Source organism: Rattus rattus, chromosome 12 (genome assembly GCF_011064425.1).
Source record: "Rattus rattus isolate New Zealand chromosome 12, Rrattus_CSIRO_v1, whole genome shotgun sequence".
In the NCBI taxonomy this organism is placed as follows: Eukaryota; Metazoa; Chordata; class Mammalia; order Rodentia; family Muridae; genus Rattus; species Rattus rattus.
The window spans coordinates 59,037,156-59,058,249 of record NC_046165.1 but is presented as its reverse complement, the minus strand read 5'-3'; the positions used below and the strand labels follow the sequence as shown (position 1 = coordinate 59,058,249).

Genomic DNA, 21,094 nt, shown 5'->3' with positions numbered 1-21,094 from the left:
CTGTTCTCTGCTTCAGCCTCCTCAGTACCCAGACTGTAGGGATTGCACCTATATACCGCCTGCTTGTTTGCCTGTTCTGTGTGTGTGTGTGTGTGTGTGTGTGTGTGTGTGTGTGTGTGTGTGAGAGAGAGAGAGAGAGAGAAAGAGAGAGAGAGAGAGAGAGAGAGAGATCGAACCCAGATCCTTGGTGCATGCTAGTCCAGTGCTGGCTCCCCCCATCCCTTTCACCTTTTTAAAGCTTTGAAACTGAGTCCCACTGAGTTTCCCAGGCTTCCCTTGAACTTACCATGTAACTCAGTCAGGCCTTGAACATGGAATCCTCCTGTCTCCACTTCCTGATTAGCTGGGATCGCAGGCCTGCCTGCACTACAAGGCCTGCCTCTAATCCTCCCTTTTATGAAAAAAATCTTAGAACTGAGTTTGAGTGCTGTTTAAGACCCTGCCTTGGGCTGGAGAGATGGCTCAGTGGTCAAGGACACTTGTTGCTCTTGCAGAGAACCTGGGTTTCAGTTTTAGCTTCCATAGGATGGCTCACAACTATCTTAAACGCCATTTCTAGGTGATCTGATGCTGTCTGCTGACCTCTATGGGAGCCAGGCATGGACATGGTACACATATAAAGCACTCAAATACATAAAACATGTCTAAAAAACAAAACAAAACTGCTTTAATTTTTCTATAAATGTGTATGAGTTTTTTGTCTGCATGTGTTTGCCACATGTGTGCAGTACCCACAGAGGCCATAAGAGGGCACCAGAACCCTTGGAATTGGGGTTGTGAGAGGCCATGTGGGTGCTGGGAATTGAACCTGGGTCATCTGCAAGAGCAGCAAATGTCCTTAATAACAGGACCATCTCTCCAGCCTTCTGCCTTGCTTTGATGTTTGCCTGCATGTCAGGGGAAGCAGCAGGTCTTTTTTAGAACTATTTGTTTTTGTTTTGTTTCATTTGCAGTTGTGTTTGTTTTATGTGTATTGGTGTCTTGCCTGTATCACTTGCACACATTGCTCAAGGAGGCCTGTGGAGGGCATCAAATCCCCTAGAACTGTAGTTACTGATGGCTGTGCATTGCCACGTGGGTGCTGGGAACTCTACCCCGATCCTCTGCTAGAGCAAGTAACTCTTTAACTGCTGAGCCATCTTTCTAGCTCCCAATCTATTCTTGAATCTGGGCCCTGGGAAGACTTGATTAAAATAACAAACCTTGACTTACAAAGCATAGTATTGAGTGTTCCTCAGCAGAAGTGTCTGGGAACAGAAGCATATCAGGTATTTGCACCCTGTCCCCAAATTGGGAATATCTGCAAAAATTCATGTCTGAACCCTGAGTCATTTGTTTCATAGTCACAGACCTTAAACATAATTTTACCTATTTCTCTCTCACTGTGCGTGTGTGTGTGTGTATGTGTGTGTGTGTATGTATGAATGTATGAATGTATGTATGTATGTATGTATGTATGTATGTATGTGTCATGTGTATAACTGGTGGCCTCTGAGGCCGGAACAGGGTGTTGGATCTCCTGGACCTGTTGGTTGCGAGCTGCCATGTGGGTGCTGGGAACTGAATGAACCCTGATGCTTTCTGAGAGCCGCAACCGACCGTTCTTAACTGCCAAGTGGTCTCAGGAGCTCCTTGCACATTATTTTTAATGTGCCCGTGTTCTCACGTGTAGTCACATGTGGACTTTTCATGTTGTGGCACCCACTATACAAAAGCTCTGGGTGTTTGAGGTTTTCAAATGAGAGCCCTCCCTGGGTGCTGGGCGCTGTGCTGAGCATTGTCTTGTTTGACACAGTCGAGCCTGCAGGACAGTTAGGAACAAAGGGCACTGTGTTTCTGAGAGAGCTGGGAGGAGGAGGTAAGTGCGAGGGGCGGGCGGCAGGGAGCGCGTTGCTGGGGAGAGCTGTGAACTCCTTCCTTTCCCGCTGCAGCACAGAGCTGCCTCTGTCACCCTGTTGAATGCCAGCTGGGCCGTGAGACCCACAGGCGTATTTGCTGACCAGGTTCATTTGTTACTTGCTGGAGACTAGATCGGATGACCCGCTTCTCTGGCCATCGCTAGAATATGAAAATGGCTGTGTTATTCGAGACCGTCCTTCCCTTCCATTATCCCGTTACATCTGTCTCACAACAGTAAGAGGCTTCCTGCTCCATTACCGGATGCTGTGGAGAGGGGTCCAGCCCTGATTCTTGATTGGCTGATTTTATTTAAATTTCACTTTAAAAAAAATGAAAAAGACAATAATTAGAATACCCTAAGAATTTAAACTTTACTCTCTGGACAGCTGATTTGAAATTTTGAAAATTAGATTTTGGGTGTGGGTGTGCATATGACAGTACGTGTGTCCAGGTAAACAGTTTGCAGGACTTGGTTCCTTTTTTCTACCAAGTGTGTCCAGACAATCAGACTCAGGTTGTCATCCATTCACCCAGCCCTAGGCTAGTGGATTTAGGAACTGGGGGATGGCTGGGGAGTGCTCTCTGTGCAGGTATGGAGAGCTGTGTCCAGTCCCTTCAACCAATCCAAACTGTGGTAGCTCAAACCTGTAACCCCAGTTCCTACAGTAAGACGGGAGGTCAAAGATCAGAAGTGTGAGCGCCCCTAGCCTGGTGTACACTGGCGGGTGAGGACAGACGGACGGACACCTGAGGTCCCCACTGTGCACACACATGCACACACACACAAAAGAAGTGGACGGATAGCTGAGATTAGAGGCTTTGAGTTAGGGCCTTGGATACCCTCACCAGGATTTAGTCTTTTTTTTTTTCTTGATTTATTTTTATTTCTAATTATGTGTGTGTGGCTTGGTGTGTGCATGCGAGTACTGCTGTCCAAAGAGAGGGCAGGAAATGCCGTCAGAGCTCCTGTGAGTGACATGGGTGCTGGGAATCAAACTTGGGTCTTCTGTAAGAACAGTTCATGCTGTAAACTGCTGAGCTTTCTTCCCAGCCCCTTACTGGGGTTTCTCACTGAAACTAGGTAGGGATTTCTCCTGTCTCTGGGGAGGAAAAAAAAACCCAAATAGGTTAAGTTTTGTTGTTGTTGGTTTTTTGTTTGATTTGTTTTGTTTTGTTTTTCCTGCAAAGGCTTAAGAAGCACCGGGTAGTGGTGATGGGATGTGGCAAAGTGCAAATGGAGGCCTTCAAACCAAAATAATCATGAACGTATTTGCTCATAATCACTGTTAACACACAGGGGCGCACGGCGCCTATCAGCTGAAGCGCGGGTTGTCATTATTGGAAACGCGTGGAGATCTCCTGAAAACAGGAGACAAGGTTTCCTCATAGCCTTCTGTCCTCTGGTTGAATGTTGAAAAAACAATTGAAATTAAAGCATTAAAGATTTAAAGGGATAAAAAGAAACCTGGCCATTCTCCAGTTAAGGATGAGGGTAGCGTCCAGGATATTAAGTGCTAAAACTCAGGTTACTGTGAACGCACTGCCTGTGAGGTCTGTAAAAGCACAAAAGCGGGGCTTGAACAGAAGCCTCTGGTCTCCACCTTGACCCTCATCAGCAGCTTAGTGACCGTCAGAGCTTTTGCAGTTAGACACCTCGCTCCAAACTTCACCCTCTTCAACTCTGACAGAAGTCCTATACGTTGTGTAATAACTGACTTCTGACCTGTGTCCTGGAGGTGCTGTAGGTGATGTCATGGCATGCCGCAATGCCCCTGGGTAGTGAGAGGCACAGCCATCATAGGAGCTCAGAGCACTTGCAGACATGTGCTGAGAGAGATGCTGCTGTCCCATAGTCATCACTCGATGAGTGGCAGTTTGTTTTACCGTTCTGTCAGGTTCAGTGACGCAGCGGATAGCAGATGTCCGCATTAAAGGCCATTAGCACGTCAGGATGCATTTGCCGAGGCTGGACATTGACCAAAGCACATAAGCGATCCCTTTCCTGTTGATGACGGCATGTGGGGCTCCAGATGCCCTTATGACGTTCTGAGACCACTTTATGAGTTTATGACCCATCAAGGAATCCTGCAAGTGGAGACCGTAAAACCGGAAAGGCGGCATTTAGCTGCACGCTGAAATCCAGTCCTTGTTACTTTACAGAACAGGTTTCCTAACTTTGCTCTGCTAGGCTGGCTGGTCCAGGTGCCATGAGTAGCTCTCCCTGAGAGCTGGAGCCGTGCATGTATACGAGGAGGAAGGGTCAGATCCTCCGTGTCAGGTGACCAGCTAGCACCTCCAGAATACGTGTGACCTTGCTCCTTTACCCACCTTTCCGACCAATTTCTGCCCTTATTGCCGCATTACTTTCTAAAAGCATAATGTGTGTTTTTGGGCGGATTTTTGGAGAAAGTAGCCAGTCTGTGGACGCAGGCCAGGAGCAGGCGAGCTGCCTATTTGCACAGATCCTTCTGGCTTCTGGAAGGTACAGGCTTACCAACCAACAGAAGAGCATTCTTTAAAAGAAGACAGGCTTCCAAAAACAGCGTCAGAGTTTGTTGCCCAAACATCTCAGGTTCTTTCTGAAGACTGGGAACCAAGGTTTGGAAACTCTGCCGTCTTCGTTTTCAGTACTAGAAACCCCAAACTTCCGGCTCAGCAAAGTGGGGGTAGCTCCTGGGATTCTTTTGGGGGTGGGGGGAGGGCAAGAAAAGGACCGATGGTTTCTCTGTGGTAATGCTGCCACCTGTTGTCAGTAAGTGGCTTTACACTGTAGCTTCCCTTTGCTCTGTGGCTCCCCCCGCTGTGCCTGGGATTGAACCCAGGGCTTCTTTTACACCAGGTACACTCAACACTGAGTCACACACCCTGTCCTGTTGGCTGCAGTTTAAAAACCATTTATCTGGGGCAATTTTTTTTAAATTGTAGTCACAAAGTTCTAGGAGAGCGTGAAGGCACAAGCCACATAACTTGGGGATTCTGCATGCCACATCTTTGCTTTGTTTCTTGGGGGTCCCTGGGCCAAGCTGCCAGTACATTAGATGACAGACTTTGAGCAGAGAGTCAGCCTGTCCACTTTGTGCAGTATTTACCTCTTTCTCCCCTCCTTACGGCCCCACCCCTTTGTTAATTCACCCCATTGTTATCTTTGAGACCGGTTCAGGGTAGCCCTGGCTACAGAACTCTTAGATTAGGCAGGCCTCAAATGCCTAAAAACCCGCCTGCCTCTGCCTGCAGAGAACTGGGCTCAAAGTTGTACACTACCACTGCCTGGCTGCCACTTCCTTATCCTTTTGCTGTTACTGTTTCGTTTTTTCCCCTTTTATTATATTTTTTATGATTTAAAACAGCTTTTAAATGGAAATGTTTTGAACACGTTCTTCAGTCCTTCAAGTCCTTCCAGACCTTCTCTCCTTCCCTGCCCACCCAATTTTAAGTTCTTCCTCAAAACAAAACAAAAACAAACAAAACCTCAATACAAACAACAACACCCAACCTCCACCCCCACCCAAGAAAACAAAATAAAGCAACCCAAACAGAAAGAGAAAACAGAACTACAACCTGAGTAACAAAAAACCTGGTGCCGTGCTGTTGGTCAACTTCTCCTGAGCTCGCTGGGGTGCTTAATACACCCAGTGTCAGTCCACCGAGGAAACTGATTTCCCCCTTCCAGTAGGCCTAAGAGTCAGTTCCGTTGTTAACCTTTACCTCAGAGGCTAGGTTTTCATTCGTTCATGTGTTTATTCACTTAAGAAAACAACCAAACCTGGCATGGTGGCACACGCCTTCAATCCCAGCACTTGTGAGTTCGAGGACAGCCAGGGCCATACAGAGAAATCTTGTCTCAAAAATACCCCCCCCCCCAGTATAAGATAAAGCAGAAACTATCACATTGAATTTGGACAAGACAAACCGACAGAAGGAAAAGAGCCCGAGAGAAGGCGAAGGAGTTGGAGACCCGTATGTTGACACACTAAGCTGGAAGCTGCATACATTCATGCTGAGGCCCTGGTGCAGACCTGTGCAGGCCCCGAGCTTCAGGCTCTGTGAGTTCTTATGAACTTTGATCGTGATGACGTACAGGGCCTATTCTCTTGGCGCCCCATCCCCCCTGGCTCTTCTTTTATAGCTACTTCTCCCGTCTTGGTTGGTTTTTGTAGACATGGTTGCTAGTAGAACTTGCCTGGCTAGTTGGGAGAAGGAGGGAGGATGGGGTGGGGTGAGACTGTGATAGGGGACCCAGACAAGTCAGCCCGGAGGTACTTTTGGGCCAGGGCAGAAAGTAAAGGCTTATAGAACAGCTCAGACATTTGATGATAACAAGGATTTAGAGGGTATTCAGGGCTAGGGGATGCAGTTCACTCCATTTATTTATTTGTGTGTGTATGGAGGTCAGAGGGCAATTTGCAGGGGTCAGATCTGTCATGTGGGTCCTGAGGCTCAAACACAGGTCATCAGTCTGGGTGGGAAGTGACTTTATCCAGTGAGTTATCTCGATGGCCCTAACAGGATTCTGGTTATAGACCGGGAAAGGAAGGAAGAGGGGGAGAAGAGAGGAGGGGAGGGGAGGGGAGAGGAGAGAAGGGAAGGGGAGGAGGAGGAGGAAGGGGGAGAGAAGGAAGAGGAGGAGGAGGAGGGGAAGGGGAAGAAAGAGGAGGAGGTGGGGAGGAATATGAGGAACAATTTTTTGTTTTGTTTTTTTCTCGATAAGAGTTTCTCTTTGTAACATTGGCTGCCATTGGTCACTCTGGAGATCACCAGCCTGACTGCAGTCACAGAGATCCTCCTGCCTTGGTCTCCCAAGTGCTGGGGAACTAAAGGCATGCACCACCACTGCCCGGCTTTGGGAACCCTTTTTGAGATATTTGCCTGTGTACAATTGGCCTGGTGGTGTTCTAGGCCGAGGAAGCGGCGTCTGGAATCAGGTCTTGAAAGCCCAGGCGTGTTAACGTCCATCCCAGCCCCACCATACCTGGAATGTGCCTCATGCACATTCAGTTCAATAGACAAATACCCCTGGGGCAGCAGAGCGGGAGGGATGCTTGGAGACCTGGGGGAGTGGAGAGGCAGGGGATGGCAGAGGGGAGGAGGACAGTGTGCTTGGCAGAGGCTGGTTTTTCCTCTTCTATTTAATGATCTATTATTTTTACTTTCTGCATACAAGTGCTTTGCCTGCATGTCTGTCTGTGTCTGTGCTGGTGCGGGCAGAGGCCAGAAATAGGTCACAGGGTTCCCTGAACTGGAGTTACACATGGCTGTGAGCTACCATGTAGCTACTAGAACCAAAGGTGAGTCTTCTGGAGAAGCAGCCCGTGAAGAGCTCCAGTCCTGGTGGTGTTAATTTCTAGGAGAAAAACAGCACAGTGTGTTTCCAAGGTTGTCTGCAGCTTTGGAACTCAGCTTGGGAGTCTGTGTCTAACGGCAGCCCTCAGGACTGATCTGGCAACACTGTGTGGAGGATCCTCACCAAGGAAGCCATGGTGGCTGTTTCTATAGCACAGTACTTCATGATGTGGGAAAAGGTTAGCTGGCACACTGAGTGAACACAAGCTTACCAAAAATGATTTCATTTTTATAGAAATAAAATGTGGCCGAGCTGGGTGAAGTGGCTCTTATGATCTTAGCACTTGGGGGCACAGGCAGGAGGATTGCCACAAGTCAAGGCCAACTTGACCTGAATTGTAAGTTCTAGGTTAGCCAAGGCTACCCAGCAAGACCTTGCTTCAAAAACAAAACAAAACAACAAATAACAACAGAAAGAGGTGATCACAATTACAGAAGGAGTGGGGAAGGTTTTAGAAAAAGGCTGGGGGTCGGGGCTGGGGTGCACTCGGTTGGTAAAGTACTTGCCTGGCATGCACAGAGCCCCGGTTTGGCCTCCAGCACCACATCAACTGAACATGCTGGTGAATGCTTGGGCGAGGGAGTAGGGGATCAGAAATCCAAGGTCACTCTCCAGTGCATAGGGAATTTCAGCCTAAGCTACATGAAACAGGAGTCTTCAAAAACAAAATTAAAAACTAGAAAGTGGGAGTGGGGAGCAATGGGTGTCTTGGGGAAGCAGGTTCACAAGTGAGTTTATTTCCTTTGAGTTTATCGATATTTGTTATGTGTCCTCTTAGAAATAGGTATTATTATTTCTGTATAAGGAAAAGATAGAGCCCATGGTGGCCCAACCGGTAAAGCATCTCACCACCAAACCTGATGTCATTGCAACCTATGTGGTGAAAGAGAGAACTGATTCCTACAAGTTCTCTGACTTCCACAAATGTGCCATGGCGCTTGTGCACGCACACACACAGAAAGAGAGAGAGAGAGAGAAAGACTGAGACTGACTGACTGAGACTCTCACTCACTGCCACTTTTGTCTCAGCAGACAGAGAAGCCAGTATCCAGCATGCTGTCCCGACGCCTTGGTAAGCGCTCCCTCTTGGGAGCCCGAGTATTGGGACCTAGTGCCTCTGAGGTGCCCTCAGGGGCCAGCCTGCCTTTGGAGCCACAGATAGAAGTGCCGGAAGGAGCCACACCTCAGTCCTCACTCACCTCTAAGGACCCTGTGTGCCAGGAGCAGCCCAAGGAGGTCCTCAAAGCTCTGGGTACCTCAGGCCACCCACAGGTGACCTTTCAGCCTGGACAGAAGGTAGGTTGAGCCCAGCACGGACACATTACTGTTTCTTGAGCACTGGAACTGGCAGACTAGCGCTACCTGAGTGATGTTCTGGAAGGCCTGTAAACTGGGACTCTAGGTAGAGAATGAACTCCTTTTAGATGAGGGCATCTCCATGAATGTCATGCTGGGGAGAAAGTGGCCAGGCATTCTGAGATGCTGAGAGAGAACCTCAGAGCAAAGCTGGCCTTAACTTAGCAGCTTTTGTCTGCCTCATTTCACAAATGTAGGCAGCAAGGAGGAGGACCTTACATATAGGAGCTAGAGAAGTCGTTTGCAGAAGTTGCAGATGGACATGAAGTCCAGGCCTGATGAGATTCTGTTTTTCTTGCATCCCTTTGCCATGCTGGGCCCGTAGTCACCTAGGTCTGATTTACTACTAGATCCAGATTTGGGGGGCTCCTGCCATTGCCTTCTCCAGGGTCCATCCACAGAGACTTGGCCTTTGTCTTTCCATGAAGCTTGGTGCCTACTAGACCTCTGTCCTCATGAGATAAGATAGCCTTCTAACTTGCTGGTACCCTGACGAGAGAGCCTCTCTCCCTTTCCAGTACATGCTGGGAAGAGTTGGGGACTTAGAACTCTCCAGAAGAAAGGCATTGAGTAAAATAAACGTTTAAAAGTTTGGGGGCAGGTTGGAGAGATGGCTCAGCAGTTAAGAGCACGGACTGCTCTTCCAGAGGTCCTGAGTTCAAATTCCAGCAACCACATGTTGCCTCAGAACCATCTGTAATGGGATCTGATGCCCTCTTCTGGTATACTCACATACATAAAATAAAAACCCGTAGTTTGGAGGTGAGGGGTAGGGTGGGTAACTGAGAGATGAGAGTAATTCGAGATCCACAGAAACCCCAGTTGTTGACCTGCTCACTATCCTCTACGGTGGGCGTCATGTAGGGAGCTGTAGGAGAAAGAGTTGACCCCACGTGGCTTGCCCGCATGCTTGGCTGGGTGCCTGGGACTACCTGCTTTCTCCTGGCCTGATTGGGCTATTATAATGGGATGCCTAAGGTGGGGTAGGGTATAGACAGTATAGTTAATTTGGCTCAACCTTCCAGAGACTGGAAAGTCCATGGGGAGGGGTAAGGACTGCATGCATGAGAGTCTGCATTCACTTTTATAACAATTCACTCTCCCTGCCCACCCCCTCTTTCTGGATGACTCTCCTGTTATGACAGGCCATTTGAGAGAGCAGCAGTGCTTGTGACATTCATAAACAGTGGACTACACTTCCTGACACTGATCTTGGGGATTAAGTGTCTAACATGTGAACACTGGGGGTGTCTGCCAGATCTTAGCATCATTAAAGACAAGTGTGTCAAAGCGTAGGCTGCTGCAGACAGAGCCCCATACCTGGAATGCAGATCTCCAAGGGCTTGGGTGTGGGGACTCCGGAGCGTTGACCACTGACCATCCTTCCCCTGCAGGTCTGTGTGTGGTATGGGGGTCAGGAGTGCAAGGGCCTGGTGGAGCAGCACAGTTGGGCCGAGGACAAGGTGACAGTCCGGCTGCTGGACCAGAAGTTACAGATTTGCTGTAAAGTAGAAGAGGTGTGGTTGGCGGAACCGCAGGGTACCACATCCCATGTGCCAGCCTCGGAGCCAAGAGCCCAGGTGCCAGCCTACAGACCCGTGTCTAGGAACATCGACGTCCCCAAGAGGTCGGTAGGAGTGGGGAGGGTTATAGGTGTGGGCTGGAACACGGTGTGGGAAATGTGGGGTTTTAGGTACCTACTTGATGGGATAGTGAAGCTAGGTACAGGGGAGTCATCCTTTTAAGGAATCCTCTCTTCTCTATAACTCTTAGGGGTGACGTGTATGTGCTTTGTTGAAAGTTTAAGCTCAGGTCATAATCTTTCAGAAGAGGAGACGGGAACAAATGGCTTCAATCCGGTGCCGGTGCTCATTCTATGTCGGGTGGGGAGAATGATTTTAGCCTTGTGGCCCAAGCAGACTCTCATGACCACTTGTTGCCACAGCCCCTACATAGACCCCAAAGCCTGTAGGCACAGCCGTGTTTCCACCAGTGAAAACTAATCAGGATCCCCAGACTTTCTCGTAATTCAGCATCATTTGCATGTATCATGTGTCAAGGAGTAAAACGCTTTTGATCCTTTAACAGCATTTATAAAGGCGACGCCATCCTTTCCTAGCTCAAAACTGGACAGGCCGTGTCAGGAGCACAGCTAGTCTGACTCTTGGGTGCTAAGACCATTGGGTGAGGAACGAATGTTCTATGTTAGAGCTTAGGGATAGGATATCACCCTACAGTCTATCGATATTGACCTTTTAAGATTTAAAAGGAGACCCTGAGGCCTTGTGGTGGCTCAGTAGGTCTAAAGAGCTTGTGCAAGCCCAACAACTTTCCAATGCCTGAGCCTATGTACGGGTGGAAGGAGGAGCCTACTCCACAGAGCTGTTCTCTGACCCCCACATATGTGCTATGGCATGAGTGCACTGGCACACAGCATGCAATAATAGTAGTAGTAGTAATAGTAATAATAGTAACAATAATAATAATAATAATAATAATAATTTAAACCAGGAAACTTTGCCCGCTGAACTATTTTACCATTTTGCATGCAAGGTATACAAACAGCTAAACTCTATCCCACTTCTTTCTGCGGGTATAGGAGCTGCTGGCGGATCAGGCTTAAAACATGTCTTTTCATTACATTCATTTATTTATTGCGTATGGCGGGTGTGTGTGCACGCTGTGTGCATATGTGGATGCCAGAAGATAACTTTCAGGAGTCAGTTCTCATCTCCCCTGTGGGTACTGAACTCGGCTGGTCAGGCTTGGCAGCGGGCACTTTTACCTACTGAGCCGTATCACTGGCCCAGCAAGCCTAGTGTTTTTAAGACCAGAGGAACAGCATTTCTGATCGTGTAACCAGTGGAAGGCCAGCAAAGAACTTGTTTTGCTATTCTGAGGAGGTGAAAACACATAGATCCCGTAAAGTCATGTTTAATGTTAATGGCGTTGGTCCATCTGCTTCAAACCCTGTTGCACAGTTTAGCAGACCGGGTGTATGAAGAATGAGGGAATCCAGTCCTTTGAAGCAGGCACTCCACTGGCAGCTTATTAAGCTCTGATTTTCCCCAGATACTTTACATTTCCCCAGATAGTGCTTATTTTACTTCCAAATCATAGAACTGTATGAATTTAGAGGGGAAGAAAAGACACATAAAATTCTGCGCAGCCCGTCTAAAGCATGGGGTTTAACAGAGGGAGACGGTTTCATCTGGTTATTTATTTTACCCTGGTCTGTTTGCTCATTGGCTTATGTAATAGGTTCTGTTGACATTCAGAAGCTAACAGAATGCTATGTTTATTTTGGCAGAAGGGAGAGAGCCATTAGTGTAATTGTTTCCTCTTAAATTTGAATATAAGGCAGGAGAAGGATGTAATTTTAGTGTTTGGATTCCGGTGGGCATCATTTATTTCTTCCTTATCTTCTTTTGACTCTTCTCTCTGCCCCCAAATAAAATGCCGAGTTTTAAGTTGCAGGGCTAGGAGGAGAGTTCGGGGGAGCGGTGCTGACTCAGGTGTCCGCGTGGTTTAAGCAGGCGACCCACCTGCTCATTCTGAGCTAATAGAAGCACCGTCCGCCCGGAACAGGCATTTTCCATGGACTGTTGGCTTTACCATCCACGGAGCCTGTGCCACTTGGTTGGGTGGGGGTTGTGTAAGGGGACAGCATATCAGTGTAAGGTGATCCCACAAAGTAGGCGGATGTGGTAGCGTAATCTGTGGGCTCTGGGGACCAGTCGGCCTAGGAAGTAAGTGTATTCTCCACTCGTTTGAATCCAGGAAGTCGGATGCGGTGGAGATGGACGAGATGATGGCCGCCATGGTGCTGACGTCTCTGTCTTGCAGTCCTGTTGTGCAGAGTCCTCCTGGGGCTGAGCCCATCTTCTCTGGTGAGCAGGTGGGGTTGAACCGGTTGCTGGCATGGCAGAGGCCCATGACTGAGGCTCTCTCTCTTCCCAGCTTCTATTGCCAGTGTGAGCTTGGCAGTAGGGTTCTGCAGTCTCTTAAGTTTCCTCACCTGAGAAGAAACCCGGTGCTTTGTGACAGTGACTGATTGAACTCGGCACTGAATCAAGCTGTCCGGCAAGTTCTATGGGAGCCTGGCAGGGCCAACAGAAATATTTACTGAGTTTACAAAAGCAGAACTGTGCTCAGTGGTCCCCTAGTGGCCTTGATTGTTGGTATTCACTTCGCAGTTCCCAAATCAGCCTTACAAATTCCCCGGTGGTGGGCTTACAGGCCACATACCTGAGCCAATTCTCGAATCTGATTGCTTAACACAAACCAGGAGTGTGGGTCAGCAAAATGGTTCTGGGTAAAGGTGTTTGCTGCTGAGCCTGACAACCTGGGTTTGGTTCCTGGGACCCACGTGGTGGAAGAAAAGAACTGAGTTGTCCTTGACTTCCACTACATGCAGAGTAATAAAAAGTTCCCAACAGTATGACCACTGATTTATAGATGCAAATAAAAATCCTTTAGGTTATGACCCCCACACACTGTACCCATGCAGTAGAGTGGGCTTAAAAAAGGGTTACAGAGTAAGGCTTTTGACAAGGCTGGCAGCGACTTAAAATTAATCTAACATTAAAAGCAAATTTTAATTATTCCACCCAGAGACCGTCGCTGCACTTGGGGACATCTAGTGGTGAATCCCAGCAGTGCAGCCGGCTTTACTGAACACAAGGAAGACCCTGAGGAGGGATGCCCAGTTCTCAAGAAGTTGAGTCAGCAGATTCAGGAAAGTAGCAGAAGGGAGAAAAAAAAAGTCCCTCTTGGGTCCGTGTGCATGGGACCATGGTCAGTTGATTTAGATGCTTCTTGAGTGCTGCCCTAAACATCTACTGCTTTACGTTCTGTGTGTAGCTCTGGTAATTTCTCAGTTTCCAGGAAAAGCAAGTGATGAGAGCTTTGAGACTGGGCAGGGGTATCTAGGAAGGGAAGGGGGTTCTTTACCCAGCATCCTGTTTGAGAAGTGTCTTCTAGAAGTAAAGAGGGCCTGGGTTGGAAACATGGGGCCTCAGAGTCGGCCCAGCTTTCAGATCGGTCCTGGTCTCACAGGGTGTGGCAGTGTCTCTGTAAGCCCAGGAGACTCTGTGTCTGGACAGGGAACAGGGGGTGCTGAGAATATAAGGTTCTTTTCCATCTCTCTTTCTGTTTCCACGTATTAGACTCTCAGATCATGCTGTCAATTGGCTTGGGACGACCTCTGAAGACAAGGCACAAGAGAGTCTAGGTTGAGCCTGAAGCAGCCCTACAGACCCCATCGATCCAAAAAGTAAAAATCTAGGCTCAGGCTTCCACTCAGTACTAGAATGCTCGCCTTGTATGAACAAGGCCATAGGTTTCAGCCTCAGCATTACAAAAGGCAAAGAATTAAGTAGAACAAAAATCAAGAAAAACCAAGCATGAAAATCCCACTTGTTGTTTGCATTCTTCCTACTGAGTTTGAGAGGCAGGTGGCCATTGCATGACAGGTGAGACAGGGCCTCCTGTCACATGGAGGTCACCTGGCTGTATGGTCTGGGAGTTCTGAGCGGTTTCATTTCACTCACAGACGATCTTGCACTTGGCTGAGGTGGAATGATTGAAAGGCAGATTCAGGAAATTCACCAAGAAAGTGTCCCTGTGTTGCTGCCACTGCGTGGACATTCTTACCTGGGCTGGAACCGGAAAACGTTCCTCTCTTTAGCATGCACAGCATGAACTAGGTTATAATTAATCCTCAGTGAACTGTGGTTGCAGTGTGTGCATCCGAGTGGGTCAGTGATGACCCATGTGGCCGTGCCAGAAAATATCCAGCAAGCAGAGCGGTTGTAGCACCAAAAATTGTCGTAGTGTTTGCACCTGCTCTCACCCCGTAGCTCAGGAAGTATTATCTTTAATAGTTGAAATTTTAATAATATTTTAATTTTATTATTCACGTACTCATTTTTTTTTCCTTTGGTCCGGGGATAAGCCTGACTGTTTCTTTACCTCCTTCCCTGTCTGGACAGTTTCCCGTGCAGCCTGCGGTGACCCATGGAAGGAGAGCGGTGACATTTCAGACAGTGGCAGCAGCGGGCACTGGAGCGGGAGCAGTGGCAGCTCCACTCCCTCGCCCCCCCACCCACAGGCCAGCCCCAAGTACCTAGGCGATGCCTTTGGGTCTCCCCAAACTGATCATGGCTTTGAGACGGATACTGATCCTTTCCTGTTAGATGAACCAGCTCCACGGAAGAGGAAGGTAGGTGACCGGGGAGTGTGTGAGTATGTGAGGACAGGCATCCCTAGAGGAACAGGCATTCCGTGGTCCCAGGTATCTCTAGGTCTCTTCTGCTGCATTTGTGAAATTCCCAGACAGAGGCGGCTGATTCTATTTTCTCTACGTTTTCTGGGTGTGTGTGTTTGTGGGTGCGCATGCACACGAAGGCACATCACCCCATCTACAGATCTACTTGTCTCTGCCATGCCTCTTGGTATTCAAGTGTAGGCTACTGTGCCTGCCTTCTTTTTTAAAAAAAGAAGTGTGGCCAGCCACCAGGTCACTTTTAACTTCTCTTGTGCATGTTCTATGCTCTCTGAGAGTCCTCCCCTTGAGTGTTTTTTCCCTTTGGGTCTGCCTGAAATCCTCATCAGGCAATGAGAGAAGCTGCGGAGGGATTCATACACACCAATTGCTAAGATTTCCTTTTCCACCTAGAACTCTGTGAAGGTGATGTACAAATGCCTGTGGCCCAGCTGCGGCAAAGTCCTTCGTTCAATTGTGGGCATCAAACGACACGTCAAAGCCCTCCACCTGGGGTAGGTACAGAGCTCAGTGCCTGTTGCCTAAGGTGCCATCTAGGCATGCCTCCGCCCTGCTAACTCCGCAGGACTTGCAGCCCAGAATGCTTCCAGTGAAATGGCTCTGCTATAGGCGCTTCCCAGAGCCTCTCCCTGAGCTCCGTCAGAATGATGGCTTTGCTGGCCAGGGAGATTCTTTGTATCGGTGGTCAATGTTGATGCTGTTGCCAGAGAGTGAGCTCTGTGTGTCTTTCTGTGAGTCTTGTGGTTGTATCTTCTTACCTGGTATAAGAAGTAAAATGTTTCAGTTCTAGGTTGAAATAGAACAGTTTTGTTTAATCACTGGTAACATTCTGTGTCTTAAGGGTATTAGCCACGCTTTACTTCTGCAGTGGGACATGGGAGTTAGGTCTGCATCAGCTGTAGTGCTAATGTGAGGGGCTCACCTCTGTACAGAGCCCTCTGGGCAGCAGCTCTGCCATGAGCTGCCTCACAGGCCTTGAGAGCATGCTTTAGATGGTGCCCAGAGGGCCTGTGCCAGGGCTGGGTCTGTGTTCATACATGTTTGATGCTGTGTGAGCTCTTGTGCAGAGAAGAACAGCTCCCATAGATGGGCATGTTCTAATCTCTTATGGCGTCCTCTGACAGCATGGCTCCTGGATGTTCTCTTGTGAACCTCCCCTAATTTCCTGGATGGGCACACAGTCCATTCCTCCTTGTAACTTTCTTTCCTCTGGCTTCGAACCAAGGCAGCATGTCCTTAGTGATGGCTACATGTCTGTTCCACACAGGGACACTGTTGACTCTGATCAGTTCAAGCGGGAGGAAGACTTTTACTACACAGAGATGCAGATGAAAGAAGACTGTGCTGTCGCTGTGGCTGCCCCGCCTCCCTCTGGGACACCTACCGGCGAGCCAGTGTCCACCTCCCGGGTGACCAGCCCATCCCTTGCTGCTCTTTCATTGCCTCCAGCCAAAGTCCAGTCCTCTGGCCCAGAACACCCTGGCCTGGAATCTTCCCTGCCCCCAGTTGCACTCAGCAAGTCAGCTCCTGGCTCCTTCTGGCACATTCAGGCTGACCACGCTTACCAGGTATGGGACATACGTATGTGGGGGCTTAGCTTGGGACCTCAGTGGTCACTGGTTGTTAGAGGGCAGGCCTCTGAGCACCTGGATTAAAGGCTGAGCCTTTTGGCCAAGTCGCTAATCTTACTTCCACAGAGAAGGAAAAGGAAAGAGGAGGGATATAGGCCAGTTGGTAGAGGGCTTGCTTAACATGCACAGGGCTTTGCGTTGGTCTTCAGCACAGCATAAACCAGCTGTGGATGCATACACCCACAATCCCAGCAGCTAGGGTGGAGACAGGAGGAATGAAAGTTCAGGGTCACCCTCACCAACATAGGGAGTTTTAAAGCCAGCTCAGGCTACATGCAAACCCTTTCTCAGGAACAATAATGAACAGAACAAGAAGGAAGAGAAAGGAACCCTTGGTGACACTCGGTAGGGATAAGATGTCTAGTCATGTTAGTTGTGTGGATGTGACCTGAGAACTGTCACTTTAAAGACTAGTTAGAAGAATTGAAGGACTCACACAGGGTTTCCCAGGCCACCTCTTAGCTCCAAGGTGTTAGGCTGAGTGGTCCCACTTCGAGTGCCCACTAGGTGTCAACATTGGATTAGGTAATCCCTTTAGCTGGACTAGGACATGGCCCCTGCTCTCATAACTGCATGGTGGAGCTAGGGTTAGTAGTGAGGACTAACTCTGTTATCAAAGTACCGTTTCCTCAGGACACAGGGAGCTATGACAGAGGCCCAAGGAAAACCACTGTGTTATGCTTATGGACAAGGGACAGTTGCCATGGCGAGGAGGGCAATGTCATTTAAAACGGACCTGGTCCTGAATGCCAAGTTCACAGTACATATGCTGGGTTTTAACTCTTTCTGTATGTACAATTTGGCTTTAGCAGACTTGACCAGTTTGCAAATCAGTAAAAAAAACAGTAGTGCCTCCATCCAGGTGTGCCTGGACATGTTTATAATACTGCACCTGGGTCAGGGGTTAGCTCAGGCTATGTAGCAAGGCCAGCCTTCACCCCTAAAATCAGTGGTACTTTCAATGAGAAAAATTTCATAAGACAAGGGGGCTCTCCTCATTAGAATTATTGGCCGCTCAGTGTCTGGCTAAGGCTCAGCCTTCACTGACCCTGTGGCATCTGGTTAATGTGGCTGGTTTTGTTACAGATGGATCTAAGGTAGACATTCCTGCCCGCATCCCCACTGCTCAGTAGTTGCCTGGTAGCTCTCTGTCCTTTTTCAGACGCAGATGGCTTTGGACTTTTTGGTTAAGGCCTGTTCTCAGTAGGTGATTCCGCCAAGGACTAATACCCCTAGGACTGAGTCACGAGGCTAGCCTGTAAGCAGCCCCAAAGAGAGGATTACAAAGTAAGACGGAGCCGCCCAGAAGGCAGGCCATGGCTGTGTTGAAGGGTTAGATGGTTTGAGCCTGCTCGTGGGAAAACCTATCTAGGTGTCCTGGTGTTTTCAGGTCCTTGGTTAGGTGGAGAAACGCCATGGCGAGGAGTTGCAAATGGGAAGTCACTGGGACTGAGGCAGATAGGCTCTGTCCTTAGTTGGGCCCAGGCTGACGCACTCTTCTCTCTGCAGGCTCTGCCAGCCTTCCAGATTCCTGTCTCCCCCCACATCTACACCAGCATCAGCTGGGCTGCTGCCCCCACCACCACCTCCTCCCTCTCGCCGGTGAGTGTGGACCCCCAAATTCCAAAATTTTTACATGCATCTCTAGGGCTGGGGGACTGTCACATGGCTGGTGTTGCCTGTCTCCACCCCCATAACTTGATGAAGATCATTGTGTGTCTCAGTTGGGGTTTCTTTGCTGTGAAGAAACAGCATGACCAAGGCAACTCTTGTGAAGGACAATATTTAATTGGGGCTGCCTTACAGGTTCAGAGATTCAGTTCATTATCAACATGGCAGGAAGCATGGCAGTGTGCAGGCAGGCATGGTACTGGAAGAGCTGAGAGTTCATCTTGATCTAAAGGCAACCAAGAGAGACTCTACCCAGGCAGCCAGGGGAGGCTTCCACACTGGGTAGTTCTTGAGCATAGGCCCTCAAATCTCACCCCACAGTGATGTACTTCCTCCAATAGGGTCACACCCACTCCAACTAGGCCACACCCACGCCAACTAGGCCACACCCACTCTAACTAGGCCACACCCACTCCAACAAGGCCACACTACTTCAACAAGGCAACACATCTTAATAGTATCACCTTCCCATGGGTCAAGCATATTCAAACCACCATACCATATATCTTCTATCTGGCAACAGCTCCTCTCAGCAGCTAGAAGGATACTCCCAGTGAGGTCAGGGCGGAAAAGTTTCTTGGTTAGAAATATGCTGGACAAGGCTAGAGAGAGACTAAGTTCCTTGCTGTGAGTGTATCTGAGTGCTAGTTAGAGTTCTCATGCCTAGATGAAAGAAAGGGAGAGAAATCGGGGCTGTCAGAAGGGAGACTAAGAAAGATCATAGGAACACTCAGAGGCTGTGTGGGCTGGACCAGCAGTTTCAGGCCACCATGGACTAATGTACCCCGGACTCTGAACTGAAGTAAAGTGGAAGTCATTAGAACCACATGGTGGCTCTTCTTTCATGCGTCTGCCACAGAGAAGTAACACAGACTGCAAAACCTAGTTGACAGAAGGCGTCACTAAGGCAATACATTGCCTCCATTTGTCCCTTGTATGGTAACTTCATCTAAACTGACCCTGTCTGCTGAACATGTCCCAGGGGAAGCTGCATGGTCCCCTGCACCAACACCTGCCCTGGGCCCAGCAAAGCTCCTCTGTTCTGAGGGGTCTCATGCTCACAGCCTATGCTTACATTCCTCATACCCAGGTCCGGAGTCGCTCGCTCAGCTTCAGCGAACCCCAACAGCCGCCACCCACAGTGAAGTCTCACCTGATTGTCACCTCCCCACCCCGTGCTCAGAGCAGCACCAGGTGAGCCCTCTCCTCCTCAGCCTTCTGGTTTCTGCCCTCCATCAGCACTGGTAATGTAGACCCATGAATCTACCCAACTGTAGTCCCTAGGGTAAGTCCCCAGATGGAGGCCCCTGAGTCTCTGGCTGTAGGTGCCACTCACTCCTTCAAGCTCCTGTGTGTTTGAGTGCTCATGCTAGGTCATCACCACATCGAGTGACACCACTCTCATTTTGTTCCCCGTCAGGAAAGCCCGAGGAGAGGCCAAGAAGTGCCGTAAGGTATATGGCATTGAGCACCGGGACCAGTGGTGCACAGCCTGCCGGTGGAAGAAGGCCTGCCAGCGCTTCCTGGACTGAGCCTGCCTCCGCTGGCCCCGCTCCTCACCCCAGGCCTGCTGGCCATCAGCAGAATACAGGGAGATGATGTGGCGTGGATGTGGGCAGCCAGGGCTCCATTGGCTAAGATAGAACACTTAAAAACACTTTCTCCCCCTTGCGGGAGTGTTTTATTTTTTAAAAGCAAACCTAAATGAAACTATTTTTTCCCCTTAAAATAGGAGAGAGCCAAAATTGACCAAGGGTATTCTGCAGCGAACCGGAGACCAAAGAGTTTACCCCGACCCCCGCCCCATCCCACCCTCTCTGGGACTACATACGCATCAAAAGTAGGACAGACAGGATGCCTTGCCCGTTTTCGTGCTGAGCTGGGGAATCCTTTGCTCTTTCAGCTATTCCAGAATGGACTGTGAGCAAAACAGATTTCCTTTTTTTTTTTTTGGAATAAAAACAAACTTTCTGGCAGGTAGATGACCACCCAGGGAATGGTAGCAGGGCCCTAAGAAGAGCAGGTGGCTGTACTTACTGAGATATGGTTTGACTTCTGTAGGAGCAGCTTCTGCAGATAGAAAAGGGATACCCTTTAAGGGTGGCAACTTTGAGATCTGGGTCCCCTCAGATGCTGGGTTGCATGCCAATAGACATCACCTGGCGTCTTCTCAAAGCCTGTCTCAGAAAAGCTGAGCCAAAAGGCTAGTATGAGTTCAGCTTGAGAATGTGACCTCGAAACACTGTCCTGAGCATCCTTCCAGGGCTGAGAGGAAGTGTGGAGGGTCTCTGTACAAACTCTGCTCCCACTGAGTAAAGTCCTTCCTGAAGCCCCTTCCCTCCAGAGTGTCAGAGGCACTAGCATGTCAGGTGGTCCTGTCCGATGTGGAAGTCTTTGATGAGGAAGACTTCTTCCCTTGGGGGTCTCTGGAAGATCCTAGCAGACTTTGCCTCTGGGCCTGCTCAACATGGCTTCCAGGACCCAACTGTTTTGGACTGACATCCCAGGTGTCACAGGCTCAGGGAGTGCCACCAGGCCACCTCTCCAGGGACTGAGCAGCACTGGCTCATGAGTCGCCATTGGAGAGCATCCTCCTGACCACTGAGGCTCCACTGTTGGCGTCACATGGGAAACATCCATTTTTTTTTCAGTGTAAGAACACACTAAGTACCAGTAGAAAACCTGTGAACCTAAGAGACTGTGTGTGTGAGGTATGGGTGTAGTGGCGGCCTGGGCTGCTCATGGAGGGGAGACACCAGTGTCTGGGTGTCTCTGGTAGGGGTGTATTTTTATAACACAGAGTTTCTGAACATGTAGGGACCCCCACCAAGAGGCTCTCCTCTCCCCTTCTTAATCCCAGGGTAGACTGAGTGTCTACTTCAGCAAAGGGGTTTTAATCCCGGCCTTGGT

The 21,094-nt window shown here is 49.1% G+C and overlaps 1 protein-coding gene across 1 annotated transcript in view; it reads left to right on the top strand.

The window, feature by feature from the left end:
- The window catches only part of Znf395 (zinc finger protein 395), a 38,671-nt gene extending 18,086 nt beyond the window's left edge, over positions 1 to 20,585 (top strand). The window contains exons 2-10 of the mRNA XM_032917840.1: positions 8,270 to 8,536; positions 9,991 to 10,223; positions 12,377 to 12,486; positions 14,590 to 14,819; positions 15,276 to 15,376; positions 16,150 to 16,450; positions 18,023 to 18,115; positions 19,275 to 19,378; positions 19,605 to 20,585. Of these exons, the coding sequence (XP_032773731.1) occupies positions 8,294 to 8,536; positions 9,991 to 10,223; positions 12,377 to 12,486; positions 14,590 to 14,819; positions 15,276 to 15,376; positions 16,150 to 16,450; positions 18,023 to 18,115; positions 19,275 to 19,378; positions 19,605 to 19,716 (1,527 nt within the window). The 5' untranslated portion in view covers positions 8,270 to 8,293 and the 3' untranslated portion in view covers positions 19,717 to 20,585. The remainder of the gene's footprint in view (positions 1 to 8,269; positions 8,537 to 9,990; positions 10,224 to 12,376; positions 12,487 to 14,589; positions 14,820 to 15,275; positions 15,377 to 16,149; positions 16,451 to 18,022; positions 18,116 to 19,274; positions 19,379 to 19,604) is intronic.
- Positions 20,586 to 21,094: the final 509 nt, after the last annotated feature.